The following is a 25,994-nucleotide window of genomic DNA, read 5'->3' as shown; positions in this document are numbered from 1 at the left end:
AGATAAATTTTTACATGATAGAGGAATTAGGGGATATGGGGAGAAGGCAGGTAAGTGGAGTTAGGTCATAAATTAGATTAGCCATGATCGTATTGAATGGCGGAGCAGGCTCGATGGGCCATTTTTGGCCTACTCCTGTTCCTACTTCCTATGTTCCTATGTTTTAGTCTGTTTAATTCAGCCTCAATTTTTCCTTTCATAGCAAATGGGACTGTCCTGATTTTGAAGAATTTTGGTTTGCGTTATCTTTTAATTGCAGTTTGACTTGAACACCTTTGATTTTCCCCAATTCTTGTTTGAAAACCATTGTGTGGTTGTTTAGGATTTGTTCAAGTTCTGGCTGGGAGGTGTCTGTGTGGTTTATATTTAGTCAGTCTCGGGGAATGTGTTGTAGCCAGTTTCTTCTGAAAATTGCTGGTCCCTGGGTATCTGATGTAAAGAGAGGGTGTTTTTAGTTGCTGTTGTTTGTATTGTACCTGGACCGTACATTTTCCAAACACTTTGATTCTGCCTCCTGTAACAGATTTTAGTGTTATTTCATTTGTTTTTACCGGGAGGCATGGTAGCAAGCGTTCTTTTACATGTAACGGCATTAGGGGCACCTCTGCCCCTGTGGTTGCCTCTCTCTCTCTCTGCAATTGTTTTGACTTTAGCTGCCTGTTTATTTGCAGGGTGTCTGCGTTTTAGAAGTGGACATTTAGCTTTTGATATGTCCTTCTGTTTTGCAATGGTTGCATTTAGAATTTTTGAAGAAACTATTTTCTGATCATGGGTGTACTTCCCACAACGAAAGCATTGTTAGCAGGATGACCTGACCAGTAGGTCTGGTTGACCCACATCCAAGTTTTTAACTGCCATTTCAGAGCTGCAGGTAGTCCTGTATATAATCTGTAACATAACATCTTCATCCATCGGTAATAATTTTTGCCTTGCTTGGCGATTTGCCAGCCCCATCACTAATTTGTCTCTCAGTGCCTGGTTTAGAAACTGTTCGAAATGACAATGCTCCGCCAGTTTGCGCAACGATGTCAGGTATTCACTTACTGTTTCTCCTGGTCTTTGTCTCCTTTCATAGAAATGTTGTCTTTCTGCCATAACTGGTGGTTTGGGGCTTAAATGGTTGCTTAGAGCTGTGATTAATTAATTGAATGTCTTCGTCCCTGGATCATCCAGGGTCAGCAAGGTCTGAAGGAGGTTGAATGTTTTGTTGCCCATTATCCTGAGGAAGAGGGCACGCTTGCGGTTTACTGGACCTTCCACAATATTGTGGGCTACGCAATAGTAGTTAAACTATTATATGTAGTTATCCTAACTTTCATCTACTTCGTTAAATTCCCCAAACTTTCCCTCCGCCATATTGGCGCGCTTTCACTTTGATCTTTTGGCAGAAAATTGTTGGGGTAGTTAGGTAGTCGTTTTCTACCTTTTGTTTTTCTTCTCATAGTTGGTGCATGGTGTAGGGTTCGGTTCGGTCCTTGTCGCCTCTGTTGTGTATGCACTCACAATATTAAGACTCGGAGATGTGATGCTTTCTCATCCTTTATTTCTATTAGATTAACATGGCTATTGGCGCACAGGGTTATATATATGTATATGTATATGAAAAGGTGACATCATGACGCCCACGTTATGATGTCCAGCAGATTGGAAAAGATATAAAGGTTTTGGTAGAGTACTCTCTTTAATAGAATTAATATGACCAACCAAAGTTATAGATGGGGAGACCAATGGTGAAAGATTGTTTCATATTTTATTCAGTTAAGACATTTTTCTTTGAAAAGATGTTTGACTTTTAGTAACTCTGATGCCAAGGTAAGTTCATTGATTTCTCACAATCTTAAAAGGGAACTAATATACACTGAAGCTGATGCATTCAAAGGAAGAAGTTCACTTTTATGTAAATTTAAGTTATATCCTGAAAACTGACTAAACTGAGAGAGCAATGACAACATATGGGGAAAGGAGGTATCAGGGTTTGATATGGAGAGAGACTTTGTGTTCAATCCCCTTCCTCTAAATTCCAGAAATATCTTGACACTCCTGGAAATGCAATTACTAATGGCTCTTTAACTAGATCAAAAAATAATCGACTTAAGGGGCATCCTTGACAAACGCTCCTTTGAAAATTGAAAGGCTGAGACAATTGAGAGTTGATAGGAATTGAAGTGGTAGAAGTCGAATACAATAAATTGATCCATGTTGTGACAGAGTATATAGAAATATTTTTGGGAGATAAATTGGGAAAGGTTTGTTATAGTAGGTCACATGCAAACATTTTAAAACAGATCTTATTTGAAATACTGGAGCTATGCTAGACATAGTAGCTTCATTCACCTTTTTGTAAGATCTTTGAAGAGTACTCAAGAGTCGTCACTAATGGATTCTTGTTTTCCCAAAAGTAATAGATGAAAGAGCAGACTGGAACCGCTGCTGTTGGAAAAGAGAACTTATTGTTGTATGAGGGTCATGTGGTTTTGTAAGCAGAGAGAGTCAAACAGGCTTTCTCTCAGTCTCAGTGTGTTTGAGAGAGAGCAGAAGAGAGAAGCAAAGATCACTTGACAGTGTCAGCCAGCAGAAGTTGCTGGGACTGCAACAGGACAAGCTGGGAAGCTTTTGGGAGACACCCTGGTTGAAGCGCTTGTAGTTCATGCAAGAGGAGAGGACTGGCTGTCTAATGTTTCACTTAGAATAAGAGAAACAAAAAGGAACTCTGTGGTGACCTGAAAGAAAGAGGTTATCATCTGGAGAACCCTGAATGGGCATGTTTCATCAGCAAGACCCTGGAGTGGAGTTGTGGATGTCCTTGAATAACAAATCTCTCTCTGAAAACCAACAAGAACCTTCCTGAGCAGTAACCATTTACCTTTCGAGCACCAAAGCCTGGTGAACTTTATAAATGTTAAATTCTGTGCACAGTATAAGAATTGCCTGCAACCACTGAACTTGGAGGAATGAGAAGTGAGATTGGTCTGTGAATCAAAGAACTTTTCTAAACTTACACACATTACATACACGTACGCTTAGAATTAGAAGGGGGTTGTTAAAAATAGATAACTTTTTAAAGTTTGATTCTGTTTTCATGCTTAAAGATGATTAAAGTCAACTTTTGTTTAAGTAACCATTTGTCTTGGTGATTATCTACTGTTGCTGGGTTTATGGATCCTCTAGGCTCGTAACAATGTAATAAAGCATGGTCCAAAATTAAAATTTTATAAGATCTTAAATACTCCGCACTCCCACTCCATCCAATTGAATGCTTTCTCTGCATCTAAAAAAAAGAACACATTTAGGGCATTCACTAGAAGGTAAATGTAAAATATCCATTAAGCGACAAATATTAAAATAAGAGTAACAGTAAGAATAAATAAGAAAGAAAAAATAAGAATAAAACTAATCTGATCTTCCAAAACAATTGAAGGCAAAATATTCTCCAGTTGATGGGCCAGAACCTTGGCCAGAATTTTAACATCCACATTTAATAAAGAAATAGGTCTATAGGAGGTGCACTCCACTGGATCTTTACCTTTCTTTGGTATGAGTGAAATACATGCCTCATTGAATGATATCAGTAACTTACTTAAATGAGTCAGATAATACAGAACCTAATTGAGGTGCAAGCAATTTAGAGAATAATTTTAATAAAAATCTCTGCAGGGAACCCATCAGGTCCTGGAGATTTGCCTGCTTGTAATAAAGAGATAGCAGCAACTATTTCTTCCTGGAATTATAGGTTTATTTAAACTCATTCTATCATTCAAGGATAATGCAGGAATATGTAATCGATCCAGAAAATCCTTCATCATATTATTATCATTTGTAAATTCAGAAGTGTAGAGTCCTGAGTAAATTTTCCTAAAAGTATCATTTATCTTGGAATGATCTGTAGTCATACTGCCATTTTCCATTTGAATCTTTTTAATTTGATGCCTAGCTTCAAATCCCCTTAGCTGATTAGCTAATAGTTTACCTGACTTCTCTCCATGAATATAAACTGAGATTTACTTCTCAGAAGTTGATAATCAATTGGATGTGTTGAGAGAAGATCAAACTATTTGAAGTTCAGTTTGTTTTTTATATAATTCAAGGTTTTTAACCTTAGCATATTGTTGATCTAACTGTTTAATTTGAATAATTCTATTTTATTTTTTTTTTTACAGTATAGCAAATAATTTTCCCTCTAAGATAGGTTTTCAAGGTGTCCCATGCATTCAAACTGGATTTTTCTGGTATAGTATTAGTTTCCAAGAAAAAAGTTATGTTCCTCCATAAATTAAAAAAAAATCTGTATCTAAGAGCAATGTCAAGTTAAAACGCCAATACCTGTTAACTTGAGGGAAGTCAGAAAAGAACAAAGATAATACAACAGGGGCATGGTCTGATATTATAATGCTTTGATACTCACAAGAAAGATCTGTGAAATCAGTTGGTTATGTATTTGGCACGTTGATTCATTACCTCAGGGCAGTAATGCTCAATGATCCTGATAGGATGACCATGATATTCAAGCTTTCCTCTTTGTTGGGCTTCACCGATCAAAAGATCCTTGTTTCGGTAGAGATTTAATCTGAGAATTACATATCACTGCTTCTGACCCACAGTTGGCTTGGGTTCTAAAGAATGGTGTGCTTTATCAATGTCAGGTGGTGATTTGAGCAATCTCTCCCAAACATATTACACAGCAGCTCCAAAAAAAATCCCATAAGCTGTCCACATTCAGTGGACTCCGACAGACCCAAAATATGTATATTTTGCTTTCTGCTCCTACTTTCCAGATCAATGACTTCAAATTGTATTAGTTAGACTGGAGCTTATTTATATCTTCTAATTCTTTAACACGATCACTCGATTTGTTCAAGTTGAGCTCAATAGATGACAACCTCTCACTGTGTTCTTGACCTGTGGCTGTGGAGGGGTGATTCTTCACTGTTGCTGTCATCAAATCAGGTGTTTGATGTCAGCTACTTTACCGGATTTGGTTTTGTAACAGGTTATGGCTTTTAGGCCCTACCACAGTAGCTGGGTGTCCTTTGTTGTTTCTGTTTTCATCCGGAATCTACATTTCACCTGGGAGATGAGTTTCTGCAGGTCATACCTGCTCCTGTTGTATGATCCGGCTCTCAGCAGATTCCGGATTTCATTGTTTATACAAAGCTTCTGCTTGGGGAAAACCCTGAATGATTTAGTGGAGACACTCATCCTCAGCTGTTTGATAAGGTATGTGACAGCCTCACTGTACTTGTTCTGATTCTCAACAGAGTCCTTGAACACCACCCAATGCGTTGGCTCGAGGGAGTCCTGTAACCATTCTTCAACCTCCTGCGACCACTTTCTAGTGGTTCTGATCACCGGAGCCTCTCTTTTCAGGCTCTGTCTGTATGAAGGCAGAAGGAGCACAGTCAGGTGATCAGACTTGCCAAAGTGTGGTCTTGGGAAAGAACGGTAGGCCTTCTTCTGTGTAGCAGTGATCGATTGTGCTGGGACTTCTAGTACAGTAGGTTACATCTGGTGGTAGTGAGGCAGGGTTTTCTTGACACAGGCCTGGTTAAAATTGCCGACTAAAATTTGTAGTGTCAGGCTGGGCCGTCTCTTGTTTACTGAACACATCAAACAACTCCGTGAGTGCCTGCTTGTAGTCAGCATCGGGAGGGATGTAAACTCTGGCGAGGATCACAGATGAGAATTCTCGGGGTAGATTAAAGGGACTGCATTTAATCAAGATTTGCTCTAAAGCAGTAGAACAGGAGGTCGATATAACTCTTGTGTCTGTGCACCACCCAGTATTAACAAAAAAGAACACACTGCCACCATTCCCTTTTCCAGAATCCAAGTTCCGGTCCAGTCTTTGGATGATGAAACCATCTGGGTTGGATAGCGGTCCCTGGTGTGTTCTCTGTTCGCCAGGTCTCAGTGTAGCAAACAACTGAGATTTGTCTTACTTGTCTCTAGTAGAGTAGCCTTGCCCTCACATCGTCAATTTTATTCTCTAGTGACTGAACATTTGCCAGTAATATGGACCATAGGGGAGATCTCAGACCCCTGCGATTCAGCCTTGTTTAGATCCCTGCCCTCACTCCACATTTCTGACCTCGACCTTGGTGGTGGCCTGGCCCTTTAAGGCCTCTGCCTTGCAGCCATTCTGTCTCTGCAGCAGTTGTTCTCTGGGAGATTTGAAGATCTTCGATTGTGTTTTGCAACTGTTTATTAAAAGAGTCCACGCTGCTGAAGATCCAGCTGTGCTGGATGGGTCACGTCTCCAGAATGGAGGACCATCGCCTTCCCAAGATTGTGTTATATGGCGAGCTCTCCACTGGCCACCGTGACAGAGGTGCACCAAAGAAAAGGTACAAGGACTGCCTAAAGAAATCTCTTGGTGCCTGCCACATTGACCACCGCCAGTGGGCTGTTATCGCCTCAAACCGTGCATCTTGGCGCCTCACAGTTTGGCGGGCAGCAACCTCCTTTGAAGAAGACCGCAGAGCCTACCTCACTGACAAAAGGCAAAGGAGGAAAAACCCAACACCCATCCCCAACCAACCAATTTTCCCCTGCAACCGCTGCAATCGTGTCTGCCTGTCCCGCATCGGACTTGTCAGCCACAAACGAGTCTGCAGCTGACGTGGACTTCTTACCCCCTCCATAAATCTTCGTCCGCGAAGCCAAGCCAAAGAAATTAAAAGAAAAACTCCCCCGCTCTGACCTGTGCGATACTTCTCTCGAGTGTCGCCCCAGATACATCACCTGCAGTGACTGACTCTACTCCCAACCCACATGAATATGTGATTCCAACAGCCCCCACCCCCGAGACATGAGAGGAGGTGACTGACTGGGTCTACCCCACTATGTAACAGTCTGGAGGGCTGCTGCCCCACTATATAACAGTCTGGAGGCTTGATTTAGTCTGGTACTGCAAGGCACCGACTGGCAGGGATCCAGCTGTGTTTTTGGAGTTGGCAGTGATGAAGAAAGCAGACCATCAATATACCCCGACTTTACACTGTCAATAGAGACAGAATCAGCCTTACTTTTTTGCTGGGGCTGGTAGGTTAATTGGGGTATTTGGATGACAGTGGCTCATGGGCTGGAAGGGCCTGTTACCATGCTCTATGTCTAAATTTAATTTTTAAATGGTACTCTCTCCACTACAGAGCTATTATTGTGCAGTGGAGGGTAGTCAACCTTGGTCTTCCTGAAGTCCACAATCATCTATCTCCATGTTGAAACTCTGGTTCTTATTCTTGCACCATTTCACTTTTGAATATGACTTGCTATTTAAAATTAATACATGTGTAACTACAAACTTTGTGGGTTAAGATCATCAGTAATTTTTTTTCCAGTTTTCCAAATTGTCCATTATTAGCTGCATTACCAATATCTTTCTCATAGCTTTGTCACATAGTTTTTTTTCCAAAATATTATCATACAGAAAAAAACTACATAGGCTTTCTGTACCTGGAATTGTACATTTGGTTTCTGAGGAATCTTAACAGAAGAAAACTGTTTCTTGCATTCGTATGTCTTTGACTAGTTGGGCAACACAGTTGAACCTTTCAGAAATTTAGAGTATCCAGTCTGTTTTGCAAATTACTGTGTTGGCTCTTCCCTACACGGGTGGGAGTGGAGATTTAGCATTGGTGGAAGAAATTATAAATTCACTCTTGGGAGTGAGGTCGTAATGATTCATAAATAGCATGCTATTTAAAGTATCATCAAACTGTGTGAAAGTTTGACCTATTGTCACTTTTCTATGTGGTCCTGAAAGAAATCAAACTAATAAGGTGACCAATAGAATAACATCAGGGATTTTAAATGTGTAATATTCTGAACTGGCATTTGTACTATAACTTGTAATTTCTTATAACTGTTGTACTGTATAAATTAGTGTACCAGTGTAACATTTTGTATTTAACATTATTTCATACTTATTTTTAATTAATGAATAAAATATGCATTTGGTTTTTTTTTTAAAAAGGGACATCATAGTTGTGCGGCTAGTAGGGGAGCATCAGAGATCTTGGCCTTAGATGTGCTCTGTGTGGAGTTTGTGTGTTCTATCTGAGACATTGTGTGTTTCGTAGATACTCTGGCTTCCTCCCATGTTCCAAAGAACAGATTGGTAAGTTAATTGGCCATTACAAATTCCCCTTTTGTTTAGCTGAGTGGTCAAATCTGGGGTAGTTGACGAACAAGTGAGAGAATTAGAAAAGAGATTACTATAAATTTGGTGTAAATGGTTAAATTTTAAATTTAGACATACAGCATGGTAACAGGCCCTTTTAGCCCACGAACCCATGCTGCCCAAATACAACCAAATGCCTACACCCCCAGTATGTTTTTGAATGGAAAGAAACTGGGGCACCAAGAGGAAACCCAGGCAGACACGGGGAGAACATATAATCATCCCGTACCCAAGAAGAACATTGTGAGCTGCCTCAGCAACCACTGCCCAGTAGTACTAACATCTACTGTGATGAAATGCTTTGAGAGGTTGGTCATGGCCAGATTTAGCACATTCCAAAGCAAAGGACTGGACCCACTTCAATTCCCCTGTCGTCACAATCACTCCACAGCAGACACATTATCGCTGGTTCTCCACTCAGCTCTGGATCACCTCGAAAAAAGCAAAACATACATATGTGGCTGCTCTTTATAGATTACAGTTCAGCCTTCAATAACATTATTCCCTCAGTGCTGGTCAAGAAGCTCCAATCCCTGGGCTTCTGCACCCCTCTATGCAACTGGATCCTTGACTTCGTCATCAGAAGACCACAGTCGGAACGAATTGGTAAAAACGTCTCACTGACTGTCAATGCAGACGCACCTCAAGCATGCATGCTTAGCCCACTGCTTACTCACCGTACACCCATAATTGTGGTCAAGCACATTTCCAATGCTATCTACAAATTTGCTGATGAGACATCACAGTTGTTGGCAGAATCACAAACAGCAATGAGGAAGCGTTCAGGAGGGAGATAGACCAGCTAGTTGGGTGGTGTCACAACTGCACTCAATGTCAGCAAAACCAAGGAGATGATTGTGGACTTCAGGAGGAAGTCAAGAGAACATGATCCATTCCTCATCGAGGACTCAGTAGTGGAGAGGGTCAAGAACTTCAAATTCCTGGGTGTCAACATCTTCAAGTATCTGTCCTGGCTGGTATGGAGGTGCCAACCCTCAGGACAATTAAAAAAAAAACTCCAGAGGATTGTTAACTCGGCCTGTGATATGACAGGCACCAGACTTCACTCTATTTAGGACACCTACAAGAAGCGGTGTCCTAAATAAGCTTCCTCTATCCTCAAGGACTTTCACCAACCAGGCTATGCCCTCTGTTCCCATCAAGGGGAAAAGCTGCAGGAGCCTAAAGACAGGCACTCAGTGGCACAAGGTCACCTTCTTCCCTGCTGCCATTGGATTCCTGAACGATCAAGGAACAAAGACACTGCCTTACTTTGACATTTTTTGTGTGCTATTTTTATTTATTGCTGCAAGATGGCTTGGATGAATGTTTGCACTTTGATGCTGCAGCAAAACAACAAATTTCGTGACTTGTTCATGACAATAAATTCTGATTCTAAGCTCCTTGCAGACAGCACTGGTCCCGGTTGCTGGTGCTTTAACAGCGTTCCACTAACTACTATGCTAACTGAGCCACCAGTTACTCTGGACTTGATTGGCAGAAGGCTGTATGTCTCCAAGCTTACCTTTCTGAAAATAATTTCATGATTTGGAGTGTTTGTGGTGGTGCACATCCTCATGGCGAACCGGCCCCGCTTGTATCGCCACGTGGCGGGGCAGCCATTAGGAGATGGTGTCGTCAGGGGTTCCTCTCTGACTCCAGCTTCCCTTCCAGCGCCCACCCTGGGCAGGGATTATGATGTCACAATGCACCAGGTGACTGAGCTCAGGCTGCCCTTAAAGGGGCACGCTGAATTTGAAATAAAACAGTCGTTAAAGACCCTCAACGTGATGGCAGTGATTTACTTCAGCTCCACAGAGTGCCACATGGTCTCACATTTAACATTTGGCTGTTTAAGGTTGCAGTGATTTAACAATATGTGGCAATGTATATTCTCTGTGTGATAATTTATGGAATTTTTTGAAAATTCCAGTGATGTCTTTTCCTAAACAGGTAAATGGAATTTCCTTTTTTAAAAAACTTTATTTAAAACTTTTAAAAACAACGTAAAATCAATAGCAACAATAAAAAAAAGGTTTTTGTACAATATAGTAAACCCCCCCCTCCTCCCCCTCAGCCAGCCCCAGGGGAGCCAAAAAAACACCTAAAACATATACAATATTTTAAGATATTTCCAAACCCATGTATTCTAAATAAGATGACCACATTTTAACAAAAAAAAGTAATTATCATGCAAATTGTTATTTTCTCCGTATAAATACAATATCTCAATTCATTATTCCAACGAGCTATATTAACCTCTACATTGTCTTTCCAAGTAATTGCTACACATTTTCGTGCCACAAGTAATGCCAAATGTACAAATGCTATTTGAAACTTATCCAAACCCAAACCAGTCAAAGAAACCATATAACCCAACAAAAAAAATCTCTGGATCTAATGGTAATTTAATTTTAAATAATTTCTCCAAATCCAACCTAACTTTTCTCCAAAATGGTTGTACCCTATCACAGGATCAAACTGCATCCAAAAATGTTCCAGTACTTAACCCACATCTAAAACAAAGATCCGAAATTACTAAATCCGTATTTTTTCAATTTCTCAGGAGTCAAGTATAACTGATGCAAAAAATTATAATTAACCAAACTGTATCTTACATTAGTCAATTTAGTTACCCCTTCATGACACATAACCTCCCAATCAGCCTCATTACTCTTGAAGTATAATATGTTAAATCGCTTTCCCATTTATTTCTAGATTTCTCCAAATTCGGATTATCCATAGTTTCCTGTATCAATTGATGCATATCTCTTTGGTATAAAGGAAAAGTTGGATTCAAATTTTGTTAACTTGGGTAAACTCATCTCTTTACCATAATTATCCCTTATCAAAGCTCTGAGTTGGTAATACACAAATAAAGAATTTACTGGTAAACCAAATTTCTCCCTCAATTGATTTAAAGAAACTGTCCCTCTTCAAAACAATCCTGAATCACTTTTATACCCTGAGAATTCCATCTCTTTAAATACCTATTAAACATTGAAAAAGGAATAAGCTGATTTTGATATAACGGAGTTTGGATTGATAATTTACCCCATTCCTATAGCATCATTTCTTTTAATCCATATCTTTAACAAATGCTTTAATACCGGCAATCATATCATATCCCTACAATAAATTCAGATTCCACTTATGTATAAACTGGTGAATGTCAAATTCAGAAATACAGGCTAACTCCACCTTGGCCAAATGTGTTGCCTCATTTTCAAAATTATTATGAAGCTGCACAGTTGAAGTTTGTTAGTAGAATGATGGATAGTAAATGGAATTTCTAACATTATTTTATTGCAGCAAGCCCTTGAGGGTACCCAGAAAGGAGGAGAAGAGAAGAAAATGTTGCAATTTGTCGAGATGGTCTATGTTCTTTTTTATTTGTTAACAATATGGAGTGTGTTCACATCTTTCAGGTAAAAAAAAGTTTCTATTTGTACTTGATCAGCCTCATTACCAAATTTCTGCTATTAAATATAAATGTACTTAAATCTTTTGGGGTATCTACAGTTTCACTGACTTTCACTTTGCACATTTCATTGTTTGTACTGTCCAATATGAGAGGAAACGTGAATTTGGTATGATGGAGTGATTGAATTCCAAATATAATGTAAAATAGATGTAGAATTGTTTGTGTATATAAAAATAAATCAAATGATAGATGGTACATTCAGGTGCAATTCAACAACATTATTTTCAGTTAACAAACTGCAGTTCAATGAATATCATGTTGTAAGATAGACAATAGCTATAGCTGATTTGGATATCAATATAGACACTTCAAAGCAATTAAAATAATTCATTTGGCAGAATTCTGAAATAAAAGTAACATGCTGGCAATAATCAGATAGCCAGAAAGAATCCTTGGAGAAAGGAACAAAGTTAATGTAGTTGGTTATGTTTTACAAAAGTGATTTTTACAGCACATAATTCATTGCACTGAAAGAAGGTGCAATTTAGTTTAGAAATGCTTTGCTCATTGAATTCAAAAAGCTAGTTTGTTAACTTTTGATTTCTAATGAAAAGGTACACGATCCTTTATCCGGAACCTTTGGGGGACAGTGTGTTCCGGATTTCAGAAAGTCAACCCGAATTGTGGTGCCGTATCCACCCCCACCCCCTTCCAGTTGCCCGGCCGCCTCCCCTGGCTGCCCGGACGTCTCTCCCAGCCACCAGTTCCTCGGCCGCATCCCCTGACTGCCGGTCCCCATGCCGGATTTTGGAGCTTTCTGGATTTTAGATGTCCAGTTAAAGGATTGTGTACCTGTAGTTTAATGTCTAACATAGCAATTTACTCATACGTAATGGTTCAAATTTTATTCTGTTAACTGTCTGGACTTTTTTAGGATGTGTGAAGCTGTACCATTTCAGTCACAAAAGAATACAAGTAAGTGCTGTAATAGTAAAGTGACAAGTTGTGCTATTTAAAAAAAAAATGAATACAAATAAAGTTTAAAGAAAGGGAGGTATCATTGAAAAGAAATTTGGATTACCAGCATACAAATGAGAATACTTGGGCTAGAGATTTAATGTTGAAAGCCATATGAGATTCTGGAGTGCACAGAATACAAAAGTGGAAGAGTTGTTGAAAAGACCCTAAAAGAAGTATGTGCATTTCTGATGACCACTTTTAAAAGATGTGCAGGTCCTAGAGAGTGGTCCTAAAAGGCTTTACTAGGTTTCCAAGGATGAGTGCGTTGAGTCCGGATGCAGGAGCAAAGTTTGTTCTCCTTGGACCAAAAAAAATGGACTAGAACCTCTTATTTGGCTATGGCCCCCTTAGATCTTTCCTTAAAGTTTATGTGCCTCAATTCTTGTAGAGCAGTTATTTAGTTGGTTTTATCTATACTTCTTTCCTACTGATTACATAAAAAATACTTTGATTCCATGACTATCGTTTCCCCCCCACCTTTGTGGCTCCTGTTGAGAATGGATGGTCTAGAAGCCTCTTAAATGCTACTGTTGGTATCTGCTTGCACCACTACTCATGGCAGCCCAATCCAGGCACCTACTGTGTGTGTATATATATATATATTTATTACATATAAAAAAAAACTACCTGACACATCTCCCTTAAACTTCATTCCATCATCTTTAATACATGTCCTCTAGTGTGTGATGCTTTTGCCCTGAGGAAAGATTCTGCCTACCCTATCAATGCCTCTCATAATTTTATACACCTTTATGAGGTCTGCCATCAGCTCCTATGCTTCAGAGAAAAAAAATCCAAATTCGTCCAATCTTTCCTCATTACACACATCTTCTAACTTGGGCAACATTTTGATAAACCTTTTCTGTACCCTTTCCAAACCCTCCACATCGTTCCTGTAATAGGATGACCAGAATTGCCCACAGCATTTCCAAGTGCAGCCTAACCAAAATGTTATATAGCTGCAACGTGGCCTCATTGCTTTAATGGTCACTGATACGCCCTGTGAAGTCAAGCACATTATTTGGCTTCTTACCACCCTACCTACCTGTACAGCCACCCTCCCCACCTCCTCCCATATGCCTCTGTACATCAATACTTTTAACGAGTGTTCATTGTGTGGTAAAAACACACCAAAATGTTGGAGGAACTCAGCCAGTCTTTTCAGCACCCATAAGATATATTGCCTACATTTCGGACCTGAGCCCTTCTTCATTGTGTGGTTACTACCCTAGTGTTAAACAGGATGGATTCCGGATAGTTCAAATGGATCAGCTCGGAACTGTGTACCTATAAGGTGCTGGGGGCCATAAGCAACAAAATTGTATTTAGTTTATGTCCTTTGGAACCTTCACTCTATCATTATAACATTTCAGTGAGGGACATGAAGGATGTCCCAGCTCTGTCTAAAAATCAGCTGCCGACCTGTAATAGACAAAGCCATCTCACAAGCAACAGAATAAATCAGAAATCTGCAGAATTCTCACACTGAACAGGGTGCCCTTTAAGCATGTAATAGGAGGTAGCAATATACTGAACATCAGCACCTGCTGCATCATTCTGTCCCCTGACAATTAAAGTGTTCAAACCCTGGAAAACGTCGGCACTTCCCACATGTCTTGACAAAGGTAGATATTAATGATCAAATTCACTATCACTTACAATGTGCTAGCACAGTCCTTGGCCATTTGAGGAAAAGGATATTTGAAGATCAAGACCTCAGACCTGGCAAAAAAAAAAACCTCAAGGGCCACAAGGCAGTGGTGATCACTGCTTCGTAAGTTGCTTCATAAAACTAAACTAACTACAGTAAGCCACTGAGGAAAAAAAAAACAATTCTGCCCCTACAATATTCTGCATTCAATGAGAGTTCATACCCTCTTCTAGGCCAGAATTTCTGGAACCCTTAGTTACAGTCATTTGGCCACACCAGACACCTGAAATAGGAATTCTATTCAGATCTCTATCACAGGGAGAGATTGGCAGGTGGACAGAGATAAAAGATTCAAGCTTGTTCTCAAAGAACTTGAAGAACTGCAACTTCTCCACTGACTTCTGGGAATCTCTCAGAGAAGTAGCAGCACTTGGGTGGTATTGAGAGCTGAGAGGCCAAGCATCAGGAGCACAGTGTAACCAATGGAAGGAGTGGGACACCTCATAAACTACCATTTACCATTTTATTTTCCAACAGTAGGCCAGAAAGTGCAACAGCAACAAAGCAGGCATCTTGAGTGGTGTCCTGTTCATTACTCTGAACATTTACTCCTTTAAAACTGATACTCCATAATTACAATATAGACCCCCTACAAAGTGCCATGCAGCAGCTTATCAAGGCCGCTCCAAAGGATCTTCCAAATTTGTGGTGTTTCGAGCCCAAAGGACATCAAAACCCAGCAGCAACAGATATTCACCAAGACAAATGGTTACTTAAACAAAAATTGCTTTTAATTATCTTGAAACATGAAAACAGGATCAAACTTTAACTTATCATTATTAACTAACCTAACTTAACCCCCTTCTAATTCTAAGTGCATGTGTATATAATGTGTATGTAAGTTCAGAAAAGTTATTTGATTCACAGTCCAATCTCCCTTCTCATTCCTCCAAGTTTACTGGTTGCAGGCAATTCTTATACTGTGCACATAATTTAACATTTATTAAGTTCACCAGTCTTTGGTGCTTGAAAGGTAAATGGTTACCACTCAGGAAGGTTCTTGTTAGTTTTCAGAGAGAGATTTGTTGTTTGCTGGACACCCACAACTGATTCCTAGTAACTTGCCATTTCAGTGTCTTGCCAAAGAAACTCGCCCCATCAGGGTTTTCCAGATGATAACCTCTTTCTTTCAGGTCACCACAGAGTTTCTTTTTGTTTCTCTTATTTAAAATGAAACATTGGACAGCCAGTCCTCTCCTCTTGCATGAACCACAAGGGCTTTTACCAGTCTGAACTAAACAGTCACAACCCGTCTTCCAAATGGGGTTTTTCCACAAGCTTGCCAGCTTGTCCTGTTCCAGTTCCAGCTGCTGCTGCTGACTGTAAAACTGCAGATCTCCCTTCCTCCCTCCCTCCCTCCCTCTCTCTCTCTTTCTCTGCTTGCAAAACCACATGACCCTGTTAGAACAACAAGTTCCACTCCAGACAGCTTGTGACTCCGAGTTCTTTCATCTGTTACCTTTTTTTAAACAACAATCCATTATTGACGTTCCTTGGGCACTCTCCAAAGCTTTTGGCGCCAGACTGTCTAGCATGAGCTAGACAGTATTTTAAATAAGATCTGTTTTAAAGTGTTTGTATGTGACCTACACTTAAAAAAAAAACCTGCCCCTATTTATCTCCCAAAATCATGTCTATATACAATACAAACACAATATAATCTGTCACAGTGGTGCCTACCAGCAAAAAGGACCAAGTCAGAACGGGGTTGTACAGGATGTAGTAAAGTTTAGGATGGATCCTACATCTCACTGAAAACTTGAGTGTTTCAGAATATGTAGCTAATGCACTCAGCATCTAGTCATTCTTGTGAAAATGGCCAACTAAGAATACGTAATTTTCTAATGTTCTGTGGGGAAGAAAATCTGCCATCCTTGCCTGGTCTGGCCTATATGTGACTCTAGCCTCATAATGAAGGTGATGCTTAACTGCATTTTCTATTCAGAGGCATTTATGACTAGGCAATAAATGCTGGCATTGGTTGCCTCATCCCCATGTTGTATGAATGAATAAACAAGAAAGGCAAAGTCAGATGGCTTTAGTTCTCTTTAAAGAGTTCTTTTGATTTTCCAACTAGAAGAATCTATGATAATTTGACGCCCCCCCCACCCCAAAAACACTTAGAAGGCTAAAGAAAAATGTGAATGGAGGAGAGAGTGTAATCAAGTCCAAAACAATTTGATTGGGTGATGGGACAGGAATAGGGTTTCATGAAATAACACTATTTTAATCTAGTATGGTGGAAATTGCTTACTGTAATTCAGTGTGTTGAGTTTCTTGCACCATAAAAATAAATTTAGAATTGGGCCATTGGATAGTTAGTTATGTAGCACAGAAAAATCTATTCGATTTAACCTGAATCAAGCACCTCGAGGAAAAACTTTGTATCTTTTCCAGTGTTCCCTGCAATCAGTTTCTTGTTCTTGTGGTGTTCAGTTCTTTCTCCCTTCTATCATCAGTTTTTCTTCTATTTTCCTATCCCCTATTTTCATAGTTTGAGTTCCTCTCATATATTGGTAATTGTTGAAATATGTTTCTTTAAAAGATAGCTGTTGAGTCATGAGCTAATTTGTGTTACTCCCTGAGCCCAAAAGCTTAAAAGAATTGCTATGGGATGTGAAATGCATGGGCAGAAACTGATTCTTTTTTAAAATAAGTAATATTCTAAATATATTTTTATGAATTGAACAGCAAATATTTTGCAACCAAGATCTTGCTGGGAAAATGAAGAATACAGCATTATAAGAGCATGTAGCCCTTGCACTGACTATGAAAAGGTATGAATGTTTGTGTGAGATTCATATATTTTTGTCCTTTAAAGTAATGTGATTATATATTTTCTTTGCGAGAACATTCTAAATTGACACCTAGAAGTTAACCAAATTGTTTCCAGTGACACTTTATACTTGTACCTGTACTAGTTGGGAAGGCAACAGTGTCCCTAATCATTATAAGCCTCTGAAATCTTTGGCTTGGCTTCGCGGACGAAGATTTATGGAGGGGGGTAAATGTCCACGTCAGCTGCAGGCTCGTTTGTGGCTGACAAGTCCGATGCGGGACAGGCAGACACAGTTGCAGGGGAAAATTGGTTGGTTGGGGTTGGGTGTTGGGTTTTTCCTCCTTTGCCTTTTGTCAGTGAGGTGGGCTCTGCGGTCTTCTTCAAAGGAGGTTGCTGCCCGCCAAACTGTGAGACGCCAAGATGCACGGTTTGAGGCGATATCAGCCCACTGGCGGTGGTCAATGTGGCAGGCACCAAGAGATTTCTTTAGGCAGTCCTTGTACCTTTTCTTTGGTGCACCTCTGTCACGGTGGCCAGTGGCGAGCTCGCCATATAACACGATCTTGGGAAGGCGATGATCCTCCATTCTGGAGACGTGACCCACCCAGCGCATAATGAAATAATGTTGAAGCTAATGGCTCAGATGCTGCATTAAACCTGATGTGGGATCAAAAGGCTTAAATATATTGATCTTTCCTGTTACTTTGGTGTTAGCTTTCTGAAAATTGTTTCTATTTATTTGGTTCATTTCGATGCCTTGACAGGCATGGCTGCTTTCTTTTGTTTCTCTTCACTTAATTTGGTATTTAATTAATGTTCTAATTTACACGTCCTTCCACCTCCACCAGCAACATCATTTAATAAAAAAAAACTGCTAACGACAAAAAATAATTGTGGAATCTTGTCTTGCATCAATTGTCTGACAGGTTCATACGTTAGAGGAAACACTCATATTTCTTGTTAATTTTTGGATGTAGAAAGGCTTATTATCCACCTTGATAAATGATATTATTAAATGCAAAACCTACTATGTTGATCAAACAAACACACAATTTGCAAATGTATGACATGCAAGCCACATGTTCAAAAAAATCAGATTCTCTTTTTTTTTAAAAAAAAACCAACTCTTGGCCTCAGTTTGTTGAGCTTATCTATGTCTTGTAGGTTGTCTTTAAAAGTTCATTGCTATTATTCTGTAATCTCTCATCTAATGTTCTTTAGACCGTCTATACAGAATGTACATTTACGGGTTTTGTTGAAGAATTAAAATGTGCAGAAGACCGGAGATATAAAAGGTAAGGCAACCCTTAATTTCAGTCTGAATTATATTTTATTTAAATTAAGGAGTCGTTGATATTTGAAAGACCAAATAAAGCAATAAATTTCCTTTTATTTTTGTTCTAAGTTCAGAAACACAAATACCGTGTGCTTCCAGGTTTCACTTTCTCATAAGGCAAGTTATTTTCTCTGGGAACCACATGACCTCCTGCTACTTATCAGTTGGACTTCTTTTGTCTCCTGCATAAAAATAATAAAGGCCATTAACCTTGTTGCTTAAACTCACAATTCACACGATGTTTGCTATTTTCATTGCTGATTAGATGCCAGGTTTCAATTTCTGTATTTATTCTTGTCACATGTGATGCTTTGGCAGGGTTTACAATATTCAAATTACAAACTGCACGAAGCACAGTTGCTCATAATTAGGATTGCTCTGACTGTTGTCATTCTTGCTAAATGTCATATAGTGGTGTTGGGTGGGTATCATTTGCATATATTTATTGTAACAGTGTTTCATCTACCACTTTATAAAGAATCATTAATGCAAATACTGCATATTCGAAACCCTCACGGGCTTGGAACTGTGATGTACTAACTTGGTGTTCCATGTCAGCCATTCTCACTTTTTTCTTGGTTCTGGCCCCCTCAGGCCCCTGCTCAAAGTTTATGGGCTCCCTTCCCTGTGAAGCAGTCAATTTTTGATTTTCTCCTACCGACTACACACAAAAAAAACCAAGAAAATATTTATGTTACGTAAAGTGAAAATGAATCAAGGCTTTTACTTGAATGTGCTGTGGCCCCCGGGGAGTGTAGGGCGCCCCATTGAGAATGGCTGTGATATGTGATACTGTTGACAGAGAAAAACACTAAATGAAAACTTGTTATATAGAAATGTAAAAGCACATGTCTGAGATTGGACCCGACAGTAGCAATTTTTTACAGAAATTTTATCTTGATGTAAATATCTGGTGCTCCAGAAGCATAAGAACAAAATGGCTCCTAAGTCAGAGAGGGATTTAAAAGAGAGTAACTTTGGTCAAAGGTGGATTGACATGGGGAGAATTATAAGCGGGTATTTACAATGGAGGGAATTGTAGATTGAAAGCTCACTCTGAATAGGATTGAATAAATGTAATTATTATTTTGCCTTTTATTCCATAATACATGGTCCATGGCAATCAAATTCCATAATTTTCATTAAATCATTTTCTCACTATCTCTCCAAACAAGTTTATCTGTAACCATTTTGTGTAACTTATATTGATAGAATATACTACACAAAATAGATCAAATCCATTTCTATTTCTTGCACTTTCCCTTCAAATGCATCTGCATGGTTTGCTGTAAATGCTATATTGATCGCACACTCAGTAAAGAAGCTGCTTCCACGTTTTTCTTAAACTGGATTTATTAGTGACTATCTTAAGGTTAAAGTTTTGAATTTATTCACAATTGGAACGATCTACTGTACTGAAACCCTCAACAATTTTAAAGATAGACTATTTAATTTTATTTAATTGGTATTTTCAATTCCTGGCCTCAATCAACATCACCAAAGCAGAACAATATTCTGTTGTTGTCATGTTGCATTTACCACATTTCCTATACTTAAAATACGCTGCATTAACACTGGGGTTTTCCAGGGCTACATGAAACACTCTTCAAATACAAACTTTTATTTAAACACTTTGTTATTTAAACTAGCCTGAAGATTTTTAAACAGAATTTTAAAACATTTAGTTACGAAACTACATTTTCTCCTCTGTGTCTATATAACAAGTTTTCTGCATTAGTCTCTTGGATGCAGCTAGTTGCTATGAAAAGGCGTCAAATAAAGTGGTGGTTGGGGTGGAAACAGTGCAGGGGTGGATTGTAGCATGTTCTCAACTCAGTAATAATCATGGGTAACTTTTGATTTTACATATTGCTCTTGATGATTAGAATACAACATTAAACAAGTTAAATTTGCTATTACACTTAGTTGACATTATCCAGGAGAAATATGGATTTATCATGGATAATAAAAAGTGCAGATACCTCGAAGACTGCTGGTAATGACATCAAGGCTGCAATGAAGTAGTGGTCATAACAACTGAGTGGATATAAGAATTCCCATGTACGTTTCACCTTGTACACAAAGAAATTGACTAGCTTTGGATTTTTTTCACCATACATCAACGACAGAATTTTCAACACAATTATGCATGTACTTTGACTCTTGCTCCTTCTGTTAAACATACCACATTTCCTGACCCTGGGTGTTCCCATTCCAAATTCTTGGCACACCCCTGGTCCACATGGCAGGCTCATACTGCAGCTGCACACCTCATCCATACTTCAAACCATGGCTCTGGCAATTTTTAATTTAACTAATCTGCTAAATCACCCAGTGACTACAGGATTTGGGATGTCACATAAGTAGTAAGTAGTTGTCATTTTGCATATTTATGAAGAATAGACATGGGAACTAACAAAAATTGCCACAGATTCCTGACCACAGCTGGAAACCAATTGTTTGACGTCATCTCACGCAGGATTCACTGGACACTATAGCAAAGGGTCTTGGTGGAATATTCAATGTTTACCAATTCTTCAAGGCTGCCCTTACAAATAAGATGATCCACAGATGAGGACTTGCTGTACATTGATAGAATCGGTTCATGATCCTGTTCTGATTCATGTTGATGATCAGTTTGACCTTAATGCCATGAGACTTCAAAGTGTTTGCAGCCAATGTTGCAGGCTACCTCTCCTGCCAGTGTACCACTGTGCCACCATCTCTGCATCTTTCCTTTCATTAGAATAGGATTATCCCAGCAGTTGTAACAGTGAAGGTTTTCATGGTACGTACCATGTGTGTGACTATTATCAAGCTGTTGCTTGACTAGACTGTGGGATGGCTTTACAAATTTCCACACATGTTTTGCAAGGAATTTGCCAGGTTGATAGCCTGGAAATGATTTTGCTGTTGCAGAATTTGGTACTCAGATTGATGCCAAGTGATCTACTCAGTCTTATTCCTTCACTATTTAATGTTTATAATAATGGTACAACTGAGTAGCTTAAAAGCCACTTAATAAACGAGTCTGGAGCCACATGATGGCCAGACCTGGAAAGCGTGGTAATTTTTCTTTTCTAAAGAACATTAGTGAACCAGATGGATTTTTAAAAAGAATTCAATAGTTTTTGTGTCCAAACTAATTGGGATTATGTTCCAAATATCACTTCATTTCTTAAATTTAAATCATGCAGATTTCTGTATTAACAGTCACATAATTGAGCTGATACATCATGCCAATATCCATTACATGCTTTTGTTGGTCTGATGCTGTACTCCCTTTCAGTTTATCTTTTAATTTTTTAATATATAAACTTTTAAAATCAAAAGCAACATATTTCTATAAAATTAAAAGTAATATAGTTCAATAAAATTGTAAATATTTCATAAATATTTATTCTTCCTCAGCTTTATGATTACCTCTTTCCTAATGCCTTTACCCTCTTGGTAAATATATGCTGGATATACCTGTCATGATAATGAATATGTATGAGATGTACCGGAAGTCACGTGGTATGAGAGAGAGATAAGAGCACAAGCAGGAGAACAAAGGAAACTGGAGAATAAAGACTCGGAGAAGTTTACCTGATAAAACTTGTGTTCAATGTTTTATTAACTTCACATTTCGGGCCACAAATGTGACAATACCCTGAGATTCTTTTACCTGAGGACAAGGCAGAATTATTGGTAGTGCAAAAAAAAAAACTGTACACAATGTATACATGTAAACCAGTGGTTGTATGCCATAGGTGCTCTGTGATTAGTAAGGGATTGCTTAAGGTGGTATATGGGTGAAAATAAAAAGTTTGAAAACCACTGTTTTAATTGTAACTAATTGACTCGTTATGTGCATGGTTTCAGAACTCCAAAGGAAATGGGTCAATGACAATTTTTCTCAAGCAAAGCATTTCAGTAACAACTGGGTCTAAAGCAGTGATTCTCAGCCTTCCCTTCCCACTCATATGCCACCTTAAGCAACCCCTTACTAATCACATAGTACGGATGGCATAGGGATTACTTAAAGTGGTATGTGAGTGGAAGGAAAAAGGTTGAGAACCACTGATGTTAACAATAAAGAAATTTAAACAACTGTGCAATATAGAGAGAAAAAAATCAGTAAAGTACAAGAGTCCTTAAATGAGTCCCTGATTGAGTTTGTTGTTAAGGAGTCTGATGATGAAGGGGAAACAGCTGTTCCTGAACCTGGTGGTGCAAACCTTGTGGCACTTAGACCTCTTTCATGATGGCAGCAGCGGGAACAGAGTGTATGCTGGGTGGTGTGTATCCATGATGATTGCTGTTGCTCTCTGATGGCAGCGTTGCCAGTAGATGTTCTTGATGGTGGGAGGATTTTACCTGTGATGTCCTGGGCTGTGTCCACTACCTTTTGCAGGGCTTGATACTCAGGGGTATTGGTGTTCCCATACTATGTAACATTGAATAGTGCAAATAAGGATCAAGGCTTCCCTAATGGTCAGAGGCCTTTATTCCATCCACTTGACTGAGCAGATTGATTCGTCTTTAGCTTGTAAACACTTTCTGCAATCTGTCCACAATATGCTTTTCAAAAGAGTTAACTGAGAATTTGTTCTTTGTGGTTAAATGGGAATATAATATGAAATAATATTTCTAAGTTATTGTTTACTGGTATTCAAGACATTTCACTGCTCAGACTTTGCGTTGCTTATGAACAGAAGCTGATCTGTTTGTTCTACCGATAATGAAAGTACAAAAATGTACTGCATAATGGCCTATCAGCACCTCCAGGTTAAAGAACAGTTTCTTTCCAACATCTATAAGGCTCCCAGTGTTATTCCAATCATGGATTACTCCCAATCTACAAAAGGACTATGTGCGAAGCTTTTTGTTGTACTGTACAAGCGTCATCATGAACATTCGTTATCTTTTTGCCTATTTTAAATTCAATTATGTATTCTATTAAATTTTTTTAAAAGTACCTGTTCAGTTGCAGCAACTAAGAATTTTGGTGCGGAAGTACATTGTAAGAGGTATATGACAATAAACTCTTTATCATAGATCCTGTAAGGCTATTATTTGATTTTATTTTAAAGCCATCATTGCATGTATCATTAACTTAACAGCTCTCTTTAATGTTGGATCCAGGGAATCTATTAAAAATATTAAACTTCTATTTTTTTGCTTAAGGCTGTTTTCACTTTGACCCCTAGTTGTCGTTCAGTTGAAATGGAGGAACTAAAATTCTGGAAGTTTGAAGGAATTGTTGTTTTGGTGGGAGTATTCTTTGCCATCATTGTTGCTTTCCGACAAAGGACCCTAGACAGACGTGCAGAACTAAAAGTGCGACGACACCTTGAAGACATTTAGTTTTACAACGGTTACTAACATCTGATTTGCAACCAAAGCAGTTCAGAGGAATTGATTTCCGAATTAACTTTTTCTTCAAATGGAAATCTTCAGTGTTCAATCCTTTTTTTTTAATACCATCCATCGTATATGTTGGAGGAAGTGTAAAGATTTTGTTTCACTGAAGTAGCTTTCAAGGCAATCATAAATATTAGAATGTGGTGGTAAGATAATAAATTTGTACAATATTTATATGGAGAAGTAAATTGTAATATAAAAGTTCTATTTATGTAGACAGTATAAAATAGAAGAGAACAGTCTGTTCAGTACCTTATTTTATTAGATACTAGGAAATGTGTTGAATAGTACTTTTTATATGTATCTTTAAAACTGAGTACATTGGTACTGATTTTACTATGAATTTCTTGTGCCACTGTTTTGTTTGAATTGAATTTGCTTGTTTATATTTCACCTCGCCTGCTACTAATTGCCATGCTGCTGACCCAACAAGAAAAAGTAATCTAAATATTTAATAAAAGCAAGATAAATTGTCTCTGGGTTTGTTTGCGGGGGATAATATTCTGAAGAAATAAAATACAAAACTAACACCTAATTAATCCTTGTTATGTTTTGTCCAGGAAGGAAAAATCATTTTTCTTATAAACAAATTTTCTGATTATTTGTTTTGTGCCTTACCTGAGATCTGCAAGTTGGTTGAGCCCATTGAGAATCAGAACCTCAATTAGCATTGAGGTTTAAGGATTGAGTTGGGGGCTAAACATTTTTCCTTTCTGTGGTTCTCAGTTAAAAATGTTCATCTTTTAAAAATCTTTCTCTGCATAGTGAACTTTTCTCCTTAATGTGAAGTACTTTTTAAGATTGCCTTTAATGATAAAGTGACAAATAATTGGGGAATTCAGTTTTTTGGCTTTATAAAGTCTAAAATTGGGGTTTACAAATATTTCTCCCTATAAAGGTCATTTGGCCCACCGCATCTACTCAGTGCAATCATACCAAATGCATTGCCCCACTTACTTCCTCGCAACTTATTTTCTGTGACATATCTGTCAATTCCTCTAATTCTCATGCCACCAGCTTACAATGGCCAAATATTTTTTGGACAAAACATCAAGATAATTAAGTAATCATAAACTGAAATCCAGATCTACCTCTAAAAAGGGCAACACTGTTACTTAATTATCTACCTTTTCAAAATTGTCTTGTTATCCTCATTATAACTCAACTTTCTAATTGGTTTCTGATTTTGATAATTATTGAATTACAATCTTAATTGTGTGTTGGTTCAACTTTAACTTTGGGCCATGACTTTTTTTGGCATTGAATGATATTTCAGATTGTAATTGGAACATTTTAACGAGCTCAACAATTACTGCTCAAATAATCACAGGCACAGATGTAATGCATTTTAATAAACAGTGCAAGGGTAAAATTAAAATTCACATGTACACATTTAATCCTTATGGCAGTGTGAATGCAACAAAGATAAAACGATAGTCTAACTTGCCTCATGCCAACTTCTTTTGCAGTCTCATTGCTAAATGCGTTAACCTGTCTTTCATTCTGTTATTCTTGTAAGGAGAAAAATACTTTTGAATTCAGAAACTGAAAATAAAAAAGAAATTACAGATGCTGGAAATCTGTTTGTTATAAATGCAGCAGGTCTGTTCTGGTGAAGGACTTTGAATTGTTTCGTTTTGCACCATGTTCCAGCATTTTCGCTTTAATTATGACCTAAGAAGCCTAAAAATGTTCATTTTTAGGTCCTGTTTTTCACTCTTGGAGGTGCTGAATAATGACAAAAAGTAATGGAAATATGGAGCAGGTCTTTGTGAAGAAACAGACAGTTATTGTTTGAGCTCCGTGATCTTTCATCAGAATGATGGGTGATTTTTAAAAAAAAAATTCAAGGTTTGTTGTTTCTGGGATATTGTAAACATTAATTTGTTATTTATTGGCTTTTCACCATGAATAAGATACACGTCACACCTATTATTTTAGAAGGTCTCCAATACTGGCAATTGATCTTGAAGGAGAATTTGAAAATGAAGGGTTTTGTAAAAAAAAATAGCTTAAACAAAGTTATTTTAATTGCAAGTTCAGTTTGTAACAGGAAGACAGATGAGAGGCAATATAAACTTTTTTTTAAAAAAGTTAGATGAACAGAGAAACTTGCACATAACTTTGAGGGAGTAAGGACAA

General features: G+C 38.3%; 1 protein-coding gene and 1 long non-coding RNA gene across 9 annotated transcripts in view; one reads left to right on the top strand and one right to left on the bottom strand.

Moving 5' to 3' along the window:
- LOC138740421 (protein JTB-like) overlaps positions 1 to 25,424 on the top strand; it is a 32,379-nt gene extending 6,955 nt beyond the window's left edge. For 2 of the 8 annotated variants that reach the window (XM_069893051.1, XM_069893041.1), the window contains exons 2-6: positions 11,489 to 11,604; positions 12,535 to 12,575; positions 17,023 to 17,108; positions 18,332 to 18,405; positions 23,639 to 25,424. In XM_069893051.1, coding sequence (XP_069749152.1) covers positions 11,531 to 11,604; positions 12,535 to 12,575; positions 17,023 to 17,108; positions 18,332 to 18,405; positions 23,639 to 23,795 — 432 coding nt within the window. In that variant the 5' untranslated portion in view covers positions 11,489 to 11,530 and the 3' untranslated portion in view covers positions 23,796 to 25,424. Of the gene's footprint in view, positions 1 to 9,921; positions 10,130 to 11,488; positions 11,605 to 12,534; positions 12,576 to 17,022; positions 17,109 to 18,331; positions 18,406 to 18,515; positions 18,677 to 20,372; positions 21,779 to 21,857; positions 23,488 to 23,615 lie in introns of those variants that run through there. The other 6 variants (XM_069893031.1, XM_069893059.1, XM_069893035.1 and 3 more) reach the window with 6 other exon arrangements.
- LOC138740446 (uncharacterized) lies at positions 3,195 to 9,848 on the bottom strand. The gene is made up of 2 exons (XR_011342920.1): positions 9,702 to 9,848; positions 3,195 to 3,268 (listed from the first exon to the last, which is right to left on the bottom strand). It is a non-coding gene; the product is annotated as an uncharacterized lncRNA (long non-coding RNA).
- Positions 25,425 to 25,994: the final 570 nt, after the last annotated feature.

Source organism: Narcine bancroftii, chromosome 1 (genome assembly GCF_036971445.1).
Source record: "Narcine bancroftii isolate sNarBan1 chromosome 1, sNarBan1.hap1, whole genome shotgun sequence".
NCBI classification, from domain to species: Eukaryota; Metazoa; Chordata; class Chondrichthyes; order Torpediniformes; family Narcinidae; genus Narcine; species Narcine bancroftii.
Note: the sequence above shows the minus strand (reverse complement) of the source record. Positions and strands in the feature narration are given on the sequence as shown.